The sequence below is a fragment of the Python bivittatus genome, unplaced genomic scaffold, assembly GCF_059951505.1.
Source record: "Python bivittatus isolate LINGU-HERP-01145 unplaced genomic scaffold, Pbiv_v1 ctg000480_np1212, whole genome shotgun sequence".
Classification (NCBI taxonomy): Eukaryota; Metazoa; Chordata; class Lepidosauria; order Squamata; family Pythonidae; genus Python; species Python bivittatus.
The window spans coordinates 83,988,080-84,009,945 of NW_028277075.1; the positions used below are offsets into that span (position 1 = coordinate 83,988,080).

Consider the following 21,866-nt stretch of genomic DNA (forward strand, 5'->3'; position numbering starts at 1 on the left):
CTCCTTAAAATGACTTGATTCATAAATTCCTACTTTTAACCTTGAAAGAGGGCTGTTTCAAATCTCTTTTCCATTTCAGTCTTGTTTTCTCTCCTCTGTCACTGCTTTTCTGGATGGAAATTTCAAATCCAGACTGTTAGAAAATACCTCTGCTAGTGTCCCAAAGAAGAATTCCACCAGTTGTGCAATTTCCTTTATAGGGCTGAAATATTGCCCTAGTATTTCCCCTTCCTTGCCCTCTGGAAAGTATTCATTTATTTATATGTATTTGAAGTACAGGAGTCTGCTCAAAACCTGCAAATCTATCTGCTAACCAACTAGAAGAAAAAATCTTCCATCTTTTTGTTATAGCAACTTAATCTGTAAAGCATCTGATGGATGTGTGTATGAGAGGGAGACATTGAGCAAATGGGTAGTTTTTAGAGAAGACAAAGCAGTCTGATGAGATTGGTAGTAACCCCATGGACAGTGGACTGCAACAGAAGTTAGCGAAGGAGTGCTAAGTACTGGATTTCTACATTTAGCACCAAATATCCAGGTGGAATTGTCTGACATTTAACTTTTCAGAGGAAGAGCCCATTGTGGCTATTTCTAAGCAGATGATAGAATTATGACTGATGCTGGTAAAATATTTTTGAAGGTGATTTTGTAATTATAGTTCCAGTGTGAGTAGGACTTGATTGGTGTTTCTGGGCTTAGATGCAACTTAGGCATTCATGAGTAAAGCTGGAAGTAATTATACTTCCAAGCTGTCAAGTTGAAGGAGAGTCTTCCTCTATTAAGAATGAGTGGAACTCTAACTACAACTGTTTTAATCACCACCAGTTACTCTAGCTGGGAGGAGTAGTACCTGGGAAACTACAAACCTGTCAGTATGATGCCCATGCTGGGCAAGGCCTCCAGACAGAATAGCAAGCAGCACATTTGTCAGTGCTTGCATAAGGATGCTACAATTAACAGGAGCCAGTATGCGTTTGTTGCAAATTGTGCCAGACTAACCTTCCTTATCTCCTTTGAAAGAATTACTAGCTTAGTAGATCAGTAGATGTGGGCATCTACTTTCTGGACTTCAGCAAAGCCTTTGACAGGGTGCCTTGTAATGTTCTCTTTCATAAAATTGTAAAATATGGCCTAGATGATACTATTGGTAGATGGACTCACTATTGGCTGAACGACTGCATGCTAAGTGCACTCATTAATGGCTCTATTCTAGCTGCAAGGGAATTGCTGAATGGAGTGCCACAGGGTTATCCTGCACTCAGCTATTCAACATTTTTATCAATCACTTGGAAAGTTAAGGGGACACTTTTAAAGTTTGCAAATGACACAGAACTGGGAGGAGTGGCTAAGAGGTTTAAAAAGACCTAAACAGGCTTGAACAGTGGGCTGATCTGAATAGGGTGGGAGAAATATAAAGGAAAAATGGATATGAAAAATGTAAAGCACAAATGTAGGAAGGAGACCTAACTTGGTGGTAGTATATGTGAAGGAGATCTGGGGGTCCTTGTTGACCACTGTTGAACCAGCAGTCTGATGCAGTTGCTAAAAAGACACATGGTGCATTATCAGGATGAGTTCCTGATTGTGGGAAATAATTGTCTCAATATATTTTGCTTTGGTTCAAGCCTCCAGAAGTACTATGTCCAATCCTGAGCATCAGGGTTCAACAGGCCAGGGACAAACTGAAGGAAATTTAGGAGAGAGTGACCAAGATGGTAAAGGGCCTGGAAACCAAGCCATAGGAAGAAGAAAGGATTTGGAATTTTTTTAGTCTACAGAAAAAATGACCAAGGGCAGATATGATTGCAATTTTCAAATATCTAAAGAATTGTCACACGTAAGGGGGAGTGGACTTTCCTCTACTGCCCCAGAGAGCAGAACCAAAATCAACAAATTAAAACTACAAGGAAGGATGTTCAGGCTAGACATCAGGAGGAACCTCCTCACTATACAAGCTGTCAGCCAGTGGAACAGGCTGCTACGTGACACAGCAAGTTCTCCTTTATTAGAAGTCTTCAGACAAGTACTAGATAATCACATCAGAGTTACTGTAGTGAAGCCTGCACTGAGTGTGTGCACACATGCACATGTGTTTGTGGACTAGATGACATCTTTGGCCTCTTCCATCTCTGATTCCAAGTAAATAAACACGCAAGGGAGCAAGAAGCAGTGGCAAGACTGCATTTAAGTAATGGACTGGAATCTTATTAGCCGGATCAACAGGTTGCAAGATTAAAAATTCTGTATTATGACATCGATGGCAACGTTTTTCCAATACGTACATTCTAGAAAAATACTTCACACTTTTGTTTGGCCTTTACTTTATGCATCAATCATTCAGGAAAGCCAAAAGAAAAAGAGATTATATTCATTTATTAATACTTTTCAAAGCAACCATATTTCTTTAAATATTAAAATTTGCAGACCCGCTTGAAATTCACTCGATTATTTTATCAATAGGTTTTCAATAATGAAAATGCTGTTAATTTATCAGTAAAATGTTCGCTGTTCATGTTTCAGAAGATAATCACTTATACAAACAAAAATGTTTCAAATCACTAGGCTTTTTTAAAAAGCAAGTTTTCCTTATTTATTCTGAACTACTGAAGTATTCCCAAAGTCTGCTTGTGTTTTCAAGCTATTCTGCAACGTCTTTTGCAGTCTTGCTATATTGGCATCCAATGCTGCTAATCCGTTTTTGAAGTCTTCTTCATCTCTGGATGTGAACGTTGAAAAGGAAGATACAGTCCATTCAGATTTTCCTGACATCCAGTCAAGAGTTGAAAAACTGGAGTCAGAAGCAGAAATTCCAGGGTTCTTCTGCCCATTTCCTTTCTGAAGTGAAACTGGAGCGTAACAGAGTTTATCAGGCTGAAGTCTGTCTGGATTGTTCAAAATCACTTTAGCAGATCCATTAGTTATTTCTTTTGGCTGCGTTTGGAGCCTCTCACTTTCCAGCTTTTCTATCCTCCCCAGAGTTTCAGATTTATTTTCAAAAGTCCTTTTTCGACTAAAGCTACCATAGAATTTATCACAGGCCTTTGCGTTGCTCAGCATCTCAAGCTTGCTTAGCTGCTTAGAGTCACGCTCCTGTTTGGGGGGAATCTGGTGCTGTTGTGTGATTGTCTCCCTTTCAGCTGCTGCGACTGGCTTCTGGGGTGAGCTGCTACTCAGTGGAATGTACGTAGTCTCATCCAGCTCATGGCCTCGCAAAGTACTTAAGCAGCTGGCTGCTTCTGCATCAAGCTTTTGGAAGACAGCAAGATTTCTTGAAGCCACTGTTTCCTCTGCCACCACCTGACTTTCTTGGGGAGGCCACTCATCTGCCCTCACATCCAGTACTTCCTTGGGCTCCTTCATCTCGCCCTTGGATAAGAGGGGCTCTGTGTTGGTTGGAGCAGGGTCCATTTCTAATTTTTTTAGATAGCTTATTACGGAATCGCTTAGAGGGTATGCATCAAGCTGCAACTGCTTCTCATGAATTTCCAAGAGAGCTTTCGATAGACTGCTGGCTTGTCTGGGCTTCACCATATCCCCTGTGAGGTCTGACAGCAGCTTGGACATACTCCTTTGGAGAACCCTGTAAAGCAGAGATGTCAAGACACTGTGTCAAAACGAGACAAATATCTAAAGGCTTGTACATATCTGAAGATTTGGGCATAATCTTAGGACCACTAATTGGACTCATTTCTGAATAGATATGTACTCCAGTCAGGGTATAATCTAACTGGTACTCAAACCATCAGGGCATCTAACTCTAAATACATTCCACAGAGGAGGAGTAGACAACCTTTTTACAGCCAGAACTGCCCTTTTCTTTCTATTTTTTTTCCCTACCTCTAAGGGCTGGAGAGAATGTATCAGGGGATGTCCAGGTAGTGGTGGTCCTCCAGCACTGTTTTGCTGTTTCATGGTTAAGTAGAATGTATTACAGTGCAAGAAACAGAATTTTAACACAACTATTTTGCACCTTTTTGGAGCTAAAACACATGGGAGTATTTGCAGCCAATAATTTGTGGTTTTCCTGTTGAATGCTGACCAGGTACTCTGGGGGCAAAAACCAGCAGGTAAAGGATTCATATGGCTCACAATTCCCTGTCTTCTCATAGGACAATAAATAATGTATTAATCTATTTGTTATTTTTTTATTTTGCCTTTCCTATAATAGGTCCTAGTCCAACATCTTAAGCAACACACCACCCTCATGGAGTTACCTATATTGATCTTCAAGAGAACAAATAAGGTTGAAATTTAAGATGGACCACAACGAGAAACAAGTTCATAAATGAGTTTATAAACCACAGCTATAAAGACATGGAATGTTTCTATTTTATAAAGAAGCAAAATACAACAGAGTCTGGTTCTTTAATCATACTTGATTACAGTATGTAGCTCACAAGCAGACATGATTAAAGCCATCTTCTGTTTAATGCACATGCTTCCTTCAGCCTCTCTACTATTCCTCTTGAATTGCTAACAGACCATATTTTAACCTTCAGAACAGGCTTCATGAATATACCCCCAATGTTTGAGTCAAAATAAAAAACTGTACATATGCAAGACCATTTCCAGACAAGTTTCTCCATCTAACTGGGGCTACAATGTGTACTGTGTACGCCTTGGTGTGTGATAACACCACTTGACAGCATTAGGTAATATAGCTCTATTTTAAATAAAAAAGGGACTAAAATCCACAATATAATAATATTAATAAACACTACTATTACAAACATTCTCTCTCTTTCTTAATAAAACAGGTTTCAATTTTGTGCATGAATCACCACCACCACCTTGTGGCTGGCTATTATATCTAGAATTCATATACCACTAAAATAAGTAACAATATTCCCCATCCTCCTCCAATAATTCTGAGATACCATACAACTGTTTTGAATGTGGAATAAAGAAATCAAATATTTTTCAGTTTGTGGCTTTTCCTCCCCCAAATCTAAATTTATTGAGGTTTTCAATGTTTATCACAGCTGCAATTCTCAATTTATTGTTCCAAAAGTCTAGGTCAGTGTACAATTTTGCTAAGTGGATTTGAAACAGGAACAGAAACAAAAAAAAGATTAACAGTACCGGGTCAGTTCACGCAGTCTATTCACTTCTGCATCTTGCTGACGTAATGTTATACCCAAAATCTGTTTTTCTTTCTCAACAGCTTCTAACTTGTACTGGAAAGTCTTCACATTGGCCAACATTTCATCTGCTTCTAGAATATATTAATAACCAATGAAATTTAACTTTCACAATAAATGCACAAAGTTTGGGATCCCCAAAGCTTGCCAATTTACGCACCAATTTTGAGTTTAGTTGAATCAATATCATACTGTTGTTTCTTTTCAAGCAGCTCTTGTTCCTTCTCGTGGATTTGTCTAGTCAGCCTTTTATTTTCCTCTTTTTTGCTTTCTAGGATTTTAATGAATTCTTCATTTTTATCCTGCAACAACTCAATGCTTTTCATGGATTCATTCAACTGACTCTGCAATGTCATATTCAAAGACTGGAGGGACACAACTATGGGAGGAAAACATACAGTTCTTTAAGAAATACAGTCCATGGACAAATATTTCAATTGTTTAACTGAAAAAAGAAAGCACTTTCTTCTAACCTCTAAGGTGTGTTACTGCAGGGCTCTTATGTTTGCATGGAATACATTGCCCCAGTGATACCCCTGACCCTTACACTCCTGGCATTTCAGAAAGCAGTGAAAATCACATTTTAATGGGTATTTATTGCCTAGAAGGGGGGCAACTTTTAGCAATATGTTTCATGAATGATGAATTGCATGCTCTTTTATGGTTGAGGATTTATGGTTGTATTTTATTGTTATATTTCTTGGTACATCACCTTGAGTTCTCTTAGAGACAGGTATAAAAACAGTATAAAATACTATGTAGCCAATATTTTACCCCTAATCTCTGGAATGACACAATCTGCTAATGGCATCATTCAATGAGGCAGTATGACAAGTGACAATCAACTGTGCTTTTTATTATTTTAGTGCATCTGGCAGATATTCATATTCTGTATTACACTAGCAAGGTTTCTACACTCAAGGACCACAGTAGGCAGCTAATTTACAAAATGTATTAGTAGATATTATTGCTTAGTTTGTATCCAAACATAAAGATGATTTCAAACTGGGTAAAGAACGAAGTCATACCTGCAACCTCCTCCTACTCTCTCCAATCATCATACATTTATCCAAAACTCTGAAGAAGAGTACTTGCATTTACCTGAACTTGAGTATTTCTCTCTGCCCAACCCAGAACCAGAATACAACTCAGTCCCAGTACCTTTGGCCAGCTGCACTCAGTTAGGCAAATGCAAGCACAGAACTCTTTGAGATCTGACTGAATTCATGCAAATTAGGAAAAAAGAGGTGGAGCCAGAGGTTCAGTCCATTCCCTTTCTAGTTTGAAGCTCTTCATTCACCCAGAAGAATGCCTGGAGATCTAGCCTTTGCTGAACCCTTAATAAAATATCTCTATCACCTTTAAAAAGAAAATATAATTATATTTGTGGAATCAAAATGCCAACTGGCATTAAAATATGCCATCGGTGCTACTGTAGACCACAAGCATATTGTGAGGATGAAAGTAGGAAAGAGAGATGAGGGGAACCATGTATGATGTATGGCCTTAATATAAATATAACTAATAAATAAGCACAGAGAATTAGTCCATATTCCAGAAAAGAGAAAGTTTTTAGAGAGATGTCAAAATATTTCCAGTTCTCAAATTCTATTGAAAGTGAATTTAGTACATGTTCAAATATTTATACCTTGCTACTTACATTCCAAGTTGCTATCCAGGCTACATTCCTTTTCAGCTCTGTTTTGCTCCTTGAGCTGTTGATTTAAAATTCTCAGTCGTCTACATGTGAATTAAAGGGAAGTAGGGATTTTTTTAGAAACGCTGTGACAGATTTGAATTACTTGAGTGCAGATTAAAAAGCCCCCCCAAGCACTTTTTCCTCAGTTTGACTGAAGAAAAAAAAAAGAGTAAAGTTTGCCCATCCTGAGATAAACTTTCATTCTCTGGTAATCATCTTCTTTTGACAGAGAGCTTGCATTGGAATAACTGGCCTGCTCATATTAAAATCCTGCCTCCCACTTTCTAGCATGGTTGTGCAAAGTTCCCTCAGCCCACTTCAAGGGCTGGATCCAATGGAAATAGCCCACTTGTTGAGTCTGGAGGCTAATCATTTCCAATCTTCTGGATTTAGGAAAACCAAGCCCTGTTCTTGTTGGATGGATTCTCCTTGTGGCTTTAAAAAACCTCCCCATCAGGCATGTGTGTAGGTGTATAACTGAAAAAGTGGTTAGAGCCCAGCCACTGCAATGCCCTTCCTCCTCACCAGCACTTTTCAAGCCAGACTTAAAAAGGGGCCTCTACTGCATTACCATGTGGGATTTATTTCAAGTCTCTTGAAAAAAGTAGAATAGGCTATCCATTTGCAGATGGAGAGATGACATTATTCTCCCAAATCTTGATACTCATTATGCTGTCATCTTCAGACAGCAGTAACACTGGTGTCTCCCAAGCCTAATGGCAACTCCTTCTGAATCTGGCATGACCGGTGATCATAGCAACTACTCAATCACTTCCACAACATTCCCAAAAGTTCTGCTAGAAATAACCTCTTTGCAAGCAGTTTGATTGGCATTCACCCCCACCTTGCCTGCCTTTCATCTTTCTGAGCAGCTTTTGGACTACCCAATTGAGGCCTGAACAGCTCTGTCTCCCTGTTCTTGTTACTTGTCCAGAAAGTTGCAACTGGAGCAACTATGGGTGGTTGACTACAACGATGACTCTGAACTGAGGACAGACCTCAGTCACTGTGATGGAGGGCTTGGATGAGGAGGTTCAAGGTCATGGGGAGAAGCATCTCCTCAGTCCACAGCCTGAGCATGTGAAAGCAAAGAGGATGAGACTGGCACCACCCTAAGGAATTCGTAGCGTTTAGTTGCAGACTTTGGGAGTTAGAGTTAGCCTGGCGAGATTCTGTCTAGGTGTAAGCTAATAAAGTAACTAAGCAATTCCAGAACCGTCTTGTGAAGTTTCTTGGGCTGAACCTGACAACAGTCTTGCTAGACTGACGCTAACTCCCAAAGTCTGCAACTAAACACTATGAATTCCTTAGGGTGGTGCCAGACTCATCCTCTTTGCTTTCACGCGCTCAGGCTGTGGGCTGAGGAGATGCTTCTCCCCATGACCTTGAACCTCCTCATCCAAGTCCTCCATCACAGTCACTGAATGCAATGTTGCCCCTTTTCTCCCCACCAAAGTAATATATGCAATCAAACACCAAAGTCCCCCCTCCCACTTTTTTTGTACAGCTGCCATCGCCCCAACGTGTCCTAGCTTCAGTTTCATCCTGAGACAGAACAGGAAATTCTGGGAGTACAGATGTCTTTCTCTTTCCAGAGACTAAGGGGACCTTCATATCACTGTTTTTACCCCCCAGTCCCTCAAAAAGCAGCATGAAACTGACCTACAATTGTTTTCACAGCAGCAAACCTCAAACCATAGCAAACAACTCTATAGGCACAGAAAGGAGCTGAAATGCAGGTGAAGGAAGTTTCTGCTAGTGGAGCTCTGCAGAGCTGCAATGCTTCAGGAAAAAGGACCAGATCCACTATACTTTTATTTATTGTACAAACTGACTCCTCAATATCATGAGGCTAATCTTGAGTTGATTCCTAACTGCTGCAAAGATCCCATGTGAAAGTGCTATTATACACAAATAATACCAAATGTGTAATTAAAATGAATAATACATGTGAGAAATTTGATTTAAAAAACTTTTAAAGGGCTTGACATATAGGCAAAATAGCAAGGTAGCTATGTATTCAGAATCTTAAGACCGTCCTCATTGTTTCACAACTGCTTGAAGTCGCCATCTGGCGAACCACCACTGTCCCCTGAAGTTACAATGCTTTTCTCATACTCGTTTACTGACCTGCGCAACTGGGCATTTTCACTTCTGAGAGGTTGAAGGGCAAGTGCTATTTCAGCTTGTACATTTGTATTTTCAACAGCTGCAGGCAAGAGTGATGTGGTGTCATCTACTTCATCTAGCAACCCTAATGTTTCTGAATCTTCTACGAGAAAGAGGAAAGAAAGGAAAAAATATATCTCACAGCTATCCAAATACCCATTCTTCAGAATCTATTATTGTGGACAATCAAGTTGATCATCCTAATACCAAAGGACTGTGCAGGTTTCCAAGGGCATGATACTTGCATCTATGTTAGGTTTCTCCATAAGCTGTGATATAAAATATGAAAAACAGGGCCCACTCTTTAAATAAGTTACTTTTAAGGTGAGAACCAAGAAAGATGACAAGTTTCATTTATGACACCGATAATTCTAACTTGAAGCTTTAACACCCCCTTGCTGCCTTATACCTTTCATTTCAGAATGGTAAAAGCATCATAGAACTGTGGCTTCTTGTCCAAAATGTAAGATTGGAAACATAACTCAAAAACAGACCCAAATCTCAACAGAATTTACTTCTATGATGATTCATTTTTGCAAGACCATGCAAAACCAATGGGAAAATAAAGGTGCATTCAAAGTGCTATTCCACATAATCTTTGTTTTGTCAATATAAAATCCTCATGTTAGATTTTAACATCCATTTGTATGCCTAGACCGGGGCAAGACAGGAGCAAAGTTAATGTTTTTAATGGCTTACTTCCATTCCTCATCGTTTTAAAAGATGTTGTAATTATTATATTTACTAGCAGATGATTTGTGATAGATGGATTTAAACAAGATTATTGAATCAACCAATTACCAAAAACTATTTTGACAAGATTATAAGTAATCTCAAAGTAAGAAAATCAAATTAGGAAAGTTAAACAGAAGCTTATTTTGCATTAACAGATTTGTGTTTCTTGATGCAACCATAATCTGGGACTTTCAGGAAAAACAGAAATATGTAGCAAAAACAAATTGGAATGCTATAGCATATTGTTAACTATAGAAAGAGCAGATATGTAGAATCACTATGGTTTACTGTTTGTTGAGAATTAATTGTAAGAGATGTATTCCATCTTTCCTTCAGAAGGTCAAGGCAGAAAATAGCACACCTTCCTCCAATTTTTTCCCATACCAACAACCCTGTAAGGTATGGGCTGAGAGGCCATGACTGACCCAAAGGCACCCAAAGTGCTTCCATTTTGAGGATGGACTTTAACCTGAATGTCCCTGACTTTAGATCAACACCTTAACCACTACATCACACTGGCTCTGTTTTGCTCTGATGCAAGATAAAAACAATCAGAGAATATGTCTAATCCTGCGTGCTAATTTATCAAAAGATTCTGCTGTTTGATCAGAGTTTGTTTTAAGGTTCTCATGTTTGGCAGTGTCTTTTACTCACATTAACCTCAGCACTTTTTAGTGGTGGGTGACAGTTGCTCCATCACCATCATCATCATCTTATTTTTATCCCACCTTTATACAGGTGGTAAACATACCTAATACTCCTACCTCCTATTTTCCCCACAACAACCACCCTGTGAGATAGGTTGGTCTGAGAAAGAGGGACTGGCCCAAAATCACCCAGTCAGCTTTCATGCCTAAGGGAGGCCTAGAACTCACAGTCTCCTGGTTTCTGGGCCAGCACCTTCACCACTACACCAAACTATGCACAATATGACCATCTTAAAGCAATCTCTAACCAAGCCAGCGAGTGACACTTGTAGGCCACATGGAGACTGGACACATTCACAAGTCACAAAGTGCTCCCTCCCAGTATTCCAGCAAAACATAACAAGAACAGCCATATTACCATGGTCGGTTAGCAAGGCCTTGAGCTCTGCCAAAAGACGCTTCACAGTTTTCACTGTCTGGACTTTTTTCTGCAGGCTGTTTCTTTTAGGCTTTAACATCCCTGTACTGAAACTAGTTTGACAGCTTGTATCTCTCACTGGTGCCATATCAATACCATCTAAGCTGTCCTCTTCATTTTGAGTGCCCTCATTGTATTCTTCAGCCATCTCTGGTTCTTTGGAATTGGGTGGCTTAGGCTGCACTGGGTCAAAGTCTGGGCAATTTCTGATAGCCTCCTTCTGCTCACGCTCCCTTTCCCATGCCTGCAACAGAGCCAGCTGTGCCTGAATGCATCTGATCAACTCTGCCTCATTAAACTGTTCTTCGTGGGTGCCTTCTGACATGGCTTCTCTGCCAGCAGCTGGACTGAGGATGGCTGAGGATGGGAGGTTGCTTGGAGCAGAGGGAGCTATGTGGGGCAGAGCAGAGCACAAAGCCGAGGGTTGAGTCTGAGCCATTGAAGCGGAAGCCCTGGAGCCTCCAGGTACAAGGGCCGGTCCCATTCGCGAGGCGCACTGGCTGCAGGTGTCCATGGGAAGACCCTGTGACAAGCATACACAAACAATGTTCTTCCATGCTGAAATCTTATGTAACTTACACTATTGTAAGTTAATTACAATTTTAAAAAAGGGAATAGCGTAAGGTTTTCCACATCTTAAGCACTTATTGCATGAGCAAACAGTTGGTATTAAACAATGTGATGACTGTCCAACACTCAGAGAATAATGTATGCTAGGAGACAGTCTTCTTTATTAACTAATTAAACTTGGTATTATTCAACAATAGAAATGGCATATATGGAACTTTCAGTTTTGTGCAGTATTGTGGGTTAAACAAAACTTTGAAAAATGCTGGCTTTTCTACTACAGCACAACATTATCTTTTACTCTTGTCTAGTGTAGTTCCTGTGTTATAGCAAAGAAAATAACAATGACTTGATTTTTGTCTCCAGGGGAAAAATAGACGGGAATGACATGGAGTAGAGAAGATAGGAATATGCAGGTGTTTGGATTTTTAAAGCAGTTTGCTTCCTCTCCCCCATTCCCCTGCAATTTTAGTAATCAGAACTGATCTGTTGTTATTCTTCTTGCCCAAAGAGGCAAGAGAAGATTTAGGAGAAGAGATAACCAGCAAATTCTATTCACAAATCCTTGAGAATCTGCAGAATTTAGACAAACTGGGGGAAAAAACAGACCATTCAGGAACAAATGAATAAAGACAAGGGACCTGAAAACAACTTGGGTACAGGAAACAGCTGGATTTCTGCTTAAAACCACAGCCTATTGAATTTAAAATAAAATATATCCCTGCTACCTCTCATTGGAATTAAGGAGGTTTTGAAGATACAGTGCTCAACTTGTTGCTGAATGCCCCAAAGGAACTGAAGTTCAAGGTGCCTTCTTTCTTTACTAATCCCAAATGCAATCAGAAGTTCAGTCATGACTAGTGCAGATCCCTCTAGAACAGCTCTATTTAAAAATTTTGCTCTTAGCAATACATATAGGATAAAACAGGGAAATCTAAATTTGACAGTTTACTTCCACCATAAGGAAGGTACTTACAGGGTGAACAACAGAAGGATTAGCTGCCTGCTGTGGGGACAGTGCTGGTGTAGAGGTAGGTAAATGACCGTTGAATGCTGTAGCAGGTTGATATGCTAAGAGGGAGGACAAAGTGCAAAACAGTTAATAACACTACGGTTAATTTGAACAGATGAACATAATGCATAATGATGGCCAAACTGCTTCCCCACTCACCCTCTTCAGGAATGATGGAACGTGGTACATCAGGAGTATCACTGGATTTGAGTGGAGGCTGGATATTTAACAGCAACATTTGGGAATGCGCTTGCTCACATAATTTCTGGTGCATTATAGGAGAATGCTGAGTGCAAGGTCCATGAACTGGTTTAACAGCGGAGGCCTGTTTGGTGTGTTCAGGAGTTACATCTTTTTCAGCAGCAGTTTCGTTACCTGAAACTACCTTTCTATTTAACACAGATGCTACAAAAACAGAATGGAAAATGTTTAGCTCTTTAATATCTGTAATATTATCCAGATGCAGAACTAATTGTTTGGGTTTGAGAATCCTGCTGGTGCAGGTTTCTTAGAAATATTATCATGGATTTGTAGCCATGGTGAAAAAGCTTGAAAGTAACATATTTATACTCACATAATGTAAACAATTAGCTATATTCTTAAGCAGAAACCATTGTTATTTTTTGATAAGACATAAACCAAGAATGATAACCATTATACAGTGATCTACATTTAGCTCAAGACTCTGACTTAACCCCACTGATAAATACAAAACATATTCACAGCTGATGACTGAAAATACACATTCCTGAAATAAACAGTGAGGAAAATCTATCAAATATTTACTGTGCTATAACATTAACTGTAGACAAAACCAGACTTTCAGGTTTCGGAGGCAACAATTGCATCTTATAACTTTTTAAAAAGTATTATGTAGTTGAAGCAGAATGCTGAATGAATTAGATAAACGTATGGTAAAAAAAATTAAACTTGAAGAAAAAGTGCATACCTGTCTCTTTTTGCACATTTGCTGAAAGAGTTTTTTTCTTTGCACCCCCTTTTTTAGCACCACTCATTTTATTTAGCAAAGGTCTGGAAGTTGTTCTGAAAGTAGGTGCTTTTGCTGCTTTTTGAGAGATCCCCTTGATTCCTAGCATCATTTGAAACAACACCATTTAAGCCACAAGGTAAGCTATCAAGGATATGAATGTTATATTCAAGTAATCAAAAGGATTTTTACCTTGGGACTCATTCTGCAGAATGTCCCTTAGCAAAGATGCACAGCGATCAAGGCCTTGATGAATATTTGTAACCTCAGAAAAGATATTAAGAAGTTTACAAAGAGCAGCTTCTAGCATAGGAAGCGAGCTCATTAATCTATCTTTATGCTCTAAACTAGTGAATATTCTAGCAATAAAAACATTTCCTCCCTAAAATTATTTGAGTTGCAAGTTCTGACCTTTATAAAACTTCAGATCTGTTTATAGGATTCAGTAAGGCAAAGTAATAGGAAAAAATGAGCAGGACAAAGAATATTAATCTCAGGAATACTGAAAGTCCTGTTTGTATGATTCTTGTATTTAGGGAGAGAATCCATTTGTCTGGTTGAAACCAAATATTTAGGATTATTACAATCTAGAAAAGGGACAGATAAATGTATCACCACGTACTAAACAAAAATTTCAAAATTCCTTTTAACACATGCATGGATATCTTATACAGATAATTCTTAGCTATCCATGATATTCTCAGAAGTCTTTTCCAACACCAAAGTTCAAGCACATTAATACTCTTTCCATCCTACTTCTAACTTTCACCTTCCACAGAATATATAGGTTGCAGAAACAAAAAAAGAGTATGCGGCCTTATCTCACTCCTTTGATGACCTGTTTTACCCGGTTCCCTCTAGACTATGGCTCCGTATCCTGTGTATAGGCTTCACATGAGGAAATGAGAAGTTCTGGTATTCCTGTTTTCTTAAGGACATTCCACAGCTTCACATGGTTGACATAATCAAAGGCCTTACTATAGTCAATGAAGCACATGTTGACTTCTTTTTGGTATTCTTTGGTTATCTCAATTATCTAGTGTAGATCAGCAATATCTCATTGGCTTTTTCTAAAACCAGCTTGAACATCTGGCATTCCCCTTTCCATGTAAGACTCTAATCTGCACTGAATGAACATAAACATTGCTTTTAATTAAACACTTTTAATTACTATATATATTTGTGAAAATATAACACAGATGAAAAGGTTGCAAACAAAACTCTCAGGCTACATTTTTGCATCACATCCTCTTTTTACCTGATCCTCAGAATCTGTAGAATACAGGGAGTAGCCAGCATCAGATTCTGTACATGCCACTTTTCTCGGAGCAATCCTGGAATACAGAAATAATATCCTGATGAACTGTTCAATGTATAATTAAAGAACAATTCATAATGTCAACATTTATTATTAGGAAATCAGAAATACTAAAATTCAATTGCAGAAGAAACTCTGTAAACAATTATATTAGAACAATAGTTTGAAAGTACTGTAATATCTTTTCAAGCATTCTGCATTGTATAACACATAAATGCAAGGAGATAATCAACAGAAAGACTATTTATAGCAGATAGTATTCTGTACCTATTGAGATTTTCTGGGTAGTTCAGAATCTTGAAAAGTACAGATTCTGTGGACATAGGAGACTCTTTACAGCAGATCTGCCTGCTCTAGCTTGGTGCCCTGCTCTCACCATATATTATGATGCATCTCTGCATCTTTGCCAGTGCTGATTGGGAACTCTGGAATTTTAAATCTCAGCATAGCTAGAGAGACTCAAGTTGAAGAAGGCTGCTACAGTTCTTCATCACTTATATCACTTGGAAGAGCAACAAAGAAGTGATGGGGTGAAACACATTTTGTTTGTTGACAAATCTTAAACATCTTAAATGCCTTTATGTTTTTATGTTATCTGCAAAAATTGGATTTTGCTAGGTAACAGGAACAATATCAACAGCAAGGCTGGGGAAACAACAGCCCTGGAAATATTGTTGGACTTCATCCCAGAATTTTAATCTAACACAGCCAATGATCAGGTGAAACAGTATAGCTTCATCTCTGACCTAGGCCAATACTAATAATTAGCTGCTTTACATGGCAGTGATATCAATATGTATTAATGAAGATAGTCTTACTCTTTTTTCCTGTTTGTCAGTTTAGTTGATCCTGTCAACCTTCCTGAAGTCAATGCCTGCAGATTGTATAAGAAATGACTCATTTTCATATAAAATTTCCCAACAAAACCATACTATCTGGTTTGTAAACAATGGTATATTTGTTTACAATGGCATATTTGTTTTAAAATAAATATTTTATGAAGGAAAAGTTCCATGCAAGTACAGTAAATAATTAAAAATGCACAAGACTAGAGTGAAAGATATGACAGCAACGCAAAATAACTTCCAGATACAACAATCTGTAACAATTTAACATCTCTGAATATCTTCATTCACTTCTCCAGAGGGGATCAATTTAAAACAAGTTTCCCATTTTGAATTAACATATTTTAACAAACAGTATGAATGGTAATTGGTTGTATAACAGATAATACATATGAGTTTGCAACCAAATTCCATTAAATACTCTATGCTTCAAAGAGATATGTAAAGGCCTGGGGGGGGGAGGGAAATCTGAGGTTTTACCAAAAAAAAAAAAAAAAAAAGGAATGCGGTAAGCCTTTCCTGAAACTCTCCAGGCCTTCACATGTTTAGCCTCAGAAAACCACCCTGAAATTTCTGATCATACAACTAACGTAAGTGGTACAGCCTGCAGTATCTCAGAACTTGTGGTTGCGCCTACATAGTGATATCCTTATTACATAGATAAATATGAAATTGCCCCGAAAGGGCATGGTAAGCTTAATACACAGATGGTACTAGAACCAGAATGTCACCCTGCAATTATCCAGCAGGTGCAGAGGTTGGGAGTGAGGAAGAACTGGAAAGGATCATACTGTATTCTTTATACTGGCAACTCATGATCTGAGTGTAGATAAACAATACTTATTTTTAGGGAGTTGAAACCACAAGTGGCATAATCAGTGTTGTTCAGTGTTTCAACAAGTGGGAAGGAGAATAATGGCATGTAAAGGCCATACAACTGTTTTAAAAACTGTTTGTCTCTATCTTTAGTATTGACAGACTTAAGTATCCTGGGTGAAATATACTTCAGGTTGCTATACTGAACCCATATAGCTGGCCCTATATGAATACATTAATAAATATGATATATACCTGCACTAGTTTTAGAGAAGACTGAAGCAAAGTCTATCTTAATGAAGTGATGGGCACCTGCAGGAACTGGCTGCTTTTGTCAAGATGACAAAAGTAGCTTGGCAATGTCACACCACAAACATTGCCCTTTCACACAGCTAGGTCAAATCATGTACAAAAAGGGCAGTCACAATACTGTCATGTTGTCATCCTGCCTCCCTTACCCTCCACTCCAATTTGCTAAACGTAATGGTTAAAGTGTCAAGAGTCCACCCTCAGCCAGGCAAACACAGTATAGACTTGAGGCCAGTCCGTCTGTCTGTCTGTCTGAGCTCAACTGATCTCACAAGGCTGTTGTGGGGATCAGATGAAAGGTGTCACCTGTACAGGTGCCTTGAACTCCTGTTGAAAATGCAGGATATAACTCACTGGGTACTTGAGAGTTTTGTACTACCATTATTACAATTAGTACCAATTCTAGAAGTGTGTCTGAATGGGCTTTCTCTTCCTCCCCCCTTTTCTTTTTTGCAGAAACACTACGGTTACTGGGTCACCCAGAGATCATCACAGTTGTAGATTGTATTTTCTTTCCTACTAGAATCCTGAGATCCAACCAAACAGATCCTCATGCAAGAGGCACATGCTTAAAGAATTTTGAGTCCGGAAATTTTCTCCAAACTGGTGAAATCTCAGAATCCTGTCCAAAACGTCACTCCTAGTTCCTGCAAATTGTTGTCACTTCAGCAACCGAATTTCGCTGATGTTAAAACAGGTAGAGTCAGATCTATTGTCTCCTTCAGTTCATTAAACAATCTCTCACTCCTTATACCCACTTTAGTGAATTATCCTTATTTCAGTATTATTATTTTAAAAAATGTGTTGAATCCAGTCTTCCTCCTCCTGAAAAGAGACACTGCCTGCTGGAAGGAATCCAGATCTGCATCTCACCGTAAACCATTACAGTTTTGTGTCACTGAAGGGCTTGCACTCGTTTGTTCTACTTCTGCTCCAAGTCCCACATCGAAAACGCCCAGCACACCCGATTCAGAGAGTTAGGCGTTGCGGTGATTACCTTTCTTTTTCAAAAACCCCGCCACCCTTTTGCTCTGCTGCAACCAAAAGGAAAAAACAAAGCAAAACGTGCCTTGCAAAAAGCTTCCTTCCACTCGTGGAGATACACAGTTAATTGCAATGAAAACAACAGGGGCTGTGTAACAGCAGTTTTTACCCTCAAAACGGGTTTATTCTTCCCCGCAATTTCTGGCGCTCCTCTGGTAAGAAGCTTTACCTTGTGGTGCCGCAAGCAGCCCTGCCTCGCCATCCTCGACCGGGCTAGAAAACAAGGAAGGGAGCTCGCGAAGACACGCCGCGTCCCTAACCACGATTGGCAGCCCCAACGGCTCTTTAGGGGGAAGGACCTAATTTAGGCCCTGCCCATTTCCCATCGTCATTACGAGGCGGCGGCCGTCAGAGCGGGAATGGAACGAGTGGGCGGGGAACGAGATTACACGTGCCGCTTATTGGTGAGAACCGTGGTGACGTTGGGCCAATAGAAGCAGCGGTGTGCAAACTTGGCGCAGCTTAGTCGATTTACTTAGCGCAATTCCGATTGCAGTTTTGGAGGTGGTGGACTGTTCGTTCTGCTGGATGTGGATTGGATCTTGCTGTTAAAGGAATGCTGCTATGTAGAGCCGGAGCTGACGCGTATGTGTCCAGCCAAAAACTACAGAAGCTCACGCCGTAATGCACTGACTGGTTGAAAGGACAGCTGTGGAGGTACGAAACTGGGAATGAATTCTGTCGAGGGATATACAGCACACGCACGCGCTGTTTCCCTGTAAGGTGTTAGGGCGTTCTTATAGTTTGCCAGAAGGTAAATTAGTTTGTTACCCAAAGCCGGGTTCATACGTTTCAAAGTCAGAGCGCTGCCCCTAATTAGATTACTGCAGAAAGCGATGATTCTTCCCAGTATGTAAAATAGAGTTGTTCTGCTAATATGAAATACACAATAAGAGTGTTGGCTTCGTTTTTTTTTTAATCTAAATTATCAGAGAATTTTTTTCTTAATATTTCTTTGGGACACCAACCTGAGCATCTTGGGGAAAGTTTGGAACAAAACTGAGTTGTTCAAATATAAATGTGCCCTCAAATCAAGCTTGATGCCTAGTGACTATATCCCTGTAGTTCCCTTGACAACATTAGGAAATTAGTTTGCCATCTTTGGGGATATTTTTTCAACTTTCCAACAGGACTGGAATTCCCCATCTAAATACAAACCATGTCTACCATTGCTTAGGTTCTGAAATGAACCATGGTCAGAGGATTAAATAAACAGAGTGCAGGTAGGTGGCAGTAACAGCAGATCTTGAAAAGCTAAGGAGAGTTGGATCTGGTTAGCATGTGGATGGGCAACCACCAAGTAATGAGGCTGTAGGCTGGAAAGTTGAAAAAAACATTCTGGAAGAATGCAGTGGTGTATCCCATCTGAACTGCTGCCAAGAAAACTACATGGATGTGTCGACAAAGTCATTAGGAGTTAAGCCTGACTTAGGCGACAGACTTTGTCTAACACCATTAAGCCATTTATTCATTAATCCTTCACTGCATCTTACAGCATTATCCAGTAATTTTTATCCAAGATGGCATTAAGGAGAACAGGTTTTATATCCTCTCAATAATCATTGGAGAGTGCTGAAAGATGTTAGCATTATTGAAGAAATAGTCTTGAGAGAGAACATAACACTGTTCCCTCCAAATTTTTGTGCTCAGTGAAATAGAGGAGCATTCTGGGAGTAAAGATGGGGAACAGATGTCCCTGGTATAGTCTGAAATGCTGAGACTAAAAGGTGAAAGAACAGTTGGACGTTATTACAGCAGTGTCTCAGTTTGTCTCTGCCTTTATGTTGTGTTTCTAGGCAATCAGCAGAACAGGTTTGCAGCTAAGCTTTGCTAGGAACAAGCCTAGCAAGCGCTGGAATCTCTAACCCAGTGTTTCTCAGCCTTGTCCACTTGAAGATGTGTGGATTTCAACTCCCAGAATTCCCCAGCCAGCATGGGGAATTCTGGGAGTTGAAATCCACACATCTTCAAGTGGACAAGGTTGAGAAACACTGCTCTAACCCCTCAAAGGAATGGAGTTCTTAAACATAATTAGCCAATTGTGCAGGCACCAAAATATAAGCAGGATAAGTCCCTGTTGTTCATTAACTGATGCTACCGAGAGCTTTGCACATCTTTATGGCTCCTCAAGGGTAGATTTCCTCTGACGCAAAGTATCTATTTGACTCCCTTTTTAGAAATCAGTTCAGGGACCTCAGACCTTTCATGTCTGTGAAACAGTTGCCTGGGCCTGTGACAGGCATATCTGTAGGATTAGTTAAATCAATCAACCCCAGAAACCATACACAAGTTATTTAAGTCCAGAAACATTTTGCTATACTAGTAGCATCTTCAGAAGCACCCCAACACCCAGTTTTCCTCTAGTCTTTCTTCTAAAGTAGAGGCAGCAGATGTGTGGCTGCATCTGGCAACTTCTCAAAAATCATACAAGTGCCTAGCTTTTAATGATGTTCTCGAGCAGCAAGAAGTTAGAGGGAGACCCACATGGCACCCAGCCATTTTTCGTTGTTGCTTAAACTTGGTTTGTTGGACAATATGGCTGGGTTTATACTTTCATGCTAAGCCTAAACTGATTAATGTATATATTGGATTCAATTGCAGGTGAACTGAACCATGGTTTATTCAATTAATGTAATGTTCTGAGTATGCACAACATATAGACACGTAAGCTGATCACAAGAGCTGCATTTACCCAACATGCTAGACTGAAAGGTGATTGATTAATTTGTGGTTCAGTGTGTCATGAGAACACAGTCTTTAGTATGATCTGTGAATCCAGCGCTTGCAGGTTAAGATCTAAGATGGCACCATGCTCAGCTGTAGCAACGTTGTCATTGTCACTTTACTGTGAGGGAAAACACTTGTTTAAAATAGCATGATGATGGTGGCACACCTAATATGGCCAGATATGAAGCCATATCAAATTTCATTGCCATTGTTTGTAAGCAAGACTCAGATATCGTTCCTCAGAGAGTAAGATCTAAAACTCACCTCCTCACCACAAAGGTGGGATATCTTATATAACACCATAATCCATGGAACCATATTCCCTTTCATAAAGAGGGGGCACATTCTTCTGTACCAAATCCCAAAGATTGTAATTTCTAGCAAAACTTGCTGAGAACCCCCAAGATTGTACAAAAAAGATTAATTTATGCTTAAAACACAATTACTGTATCTATTTTGACACCACAAGTCTCTTACTGAAGACAAAAAGTAAAACCCAATAGATCTATAATTCTGCTTTCCTAAGACTTAGGGGAAATTGTTCAATCTTTTCATTTTCAGCTGATTATTCATCAGAATTGCCCCTTACATAACCAATTTGTAAAAAGATATACTGTAGATATTCAAATCTTCTCTTTCTCTCTCCCAGGAAAAAAGAGCTGTAGGAATGGAATGTTCAACAAGGACTTCGTTGGCTTAAACGATAGTTGGTTCAACTGCAGTTTGTTCAGTCACAAGTGGCTGGGTTCATACAATATGTTCAGCTATGGACATAGTTACAAACTCAATAGGTAGGTATACATAATACAGTATGTCAAACCCAGGCAAATTTTGTTGTAGTTTAGTGCAATGTGTGAATCAAGCCAGAGCATTACGAAGAAAAGGATTACTTTTTCTTCTCTAGCTTCTCTAGTCTCTTTTAGTATAAAATAATCAGAAATTGTTTTATCTGCTAAAAGAATTTGCTGTAGAAAAGAACTGCAGCACTATTTATATGCTGTTGTTCCACAGAATATTAAAACAGATGGTTAGAGAAGATCAATACAATTGTCGCTATAAAATAATCACCTCAAAATGCTGATAAGACCCATAAAGGATGTTTTAGATATGAAGACGTTTCAAAGCACTATACTTGGATAAATGATAATAGAGCAGTCACTTACAAGTATTAAAAAACAAGCTCACAGCCTGATCCCAATTTTACTCTTTTCTTTCTATAATTGTAGATACCTTGGGAGCAATCCTAATATTCCTCTGTAGAGAAAGGCTTCTGAGATTCCCAACATGTTTACATGGCAATGCCAGATAATTTGAAATGCAAAAAGCGGGGAGAAGGATGGACCTCAAATATATTCAATATAATAGGTTTGT

General features: G+C 39.3%; 1 protein-coding gene and 1 long non-coding RNA gene across 10 annotated transcripts in view; one reads left to right on the forward strand and one right to left on the reverse strand.

Moving 5' to 3' along the window:
• Positions 1-2,367: 2,367 nt before the first annotated feature.
• On the reverse strand, positions 2,368-18,070 carry CCDC14 (coiled-coil domain containing 14). 3 transcript variants are annotated; one of them, XM_088146446.1, is made up of 13 exons: positions 17,938-18,070; positions 15,573-15,628; positions 14,695-14,770; positions 13,629-13,701; positions 13,398-13,538; positions 12,608-12,853; positions 12,413-12,507; positions 10,810-11,392; positions 8,971-9,112; positions 6,802-6,881; positions 5,302-5,520; positions 5,083-5,212; positions 2,368-3,580 (listed from the first exon to the last, which is right to left on the reverse strand). In XM_088146446.1, the coding sequence occupies exons 1-13, from the start codon at positions 17,968-17,970 to the stop codon at positions 2,587-2,589; spliced, it is 2,868 nt and encodes a 955-aa protein (XP_088002572.1). In that variant the 5' UTR covers positions 17,971-18,070; the 3' UTR covers positions 2,368-2,586. The 3 variants fall into 3 exon arrangements, with proteins under 3 accessions (XP_088002572.1, XP_007419992.2, XP_088002573.1); XM_007419930.3 differs by having other exon boundaries at positions 5,083-5,215; positions 17,938-18,048; XM_088146447.1 differs by lacking the exon at positions 15,573-15,628 and having other exon boundaries at positions 5,083-5,215; positions 13,629-14,770; positions 17,938-18,040.
• Positions 18,071-18,227: 157 nt separating this feature from the next.
• LOC112541318 (uncharacterized) overlaps positions 18,228-21,866 on the forward strand; it is a 65,363-nt gene continuing 61,724 nt past the window's right edge. For all 7 annotated transcript variants that reach the window (XR_015797181.1, XR_003085335.2, XR_015797178.1 and 4 more), the window contains exons 1-3: positions 18,228-18,425; positions 21,145-21,286; positions 21,722-21,860. This is a non-coding gene — a long non-coding RNA (uncharacterized LOC112541318). The remainder of the gene's footprint in view (positions 18,426-21,144; positions 21,287-21,721; positions 21,861-21,866) is intronic.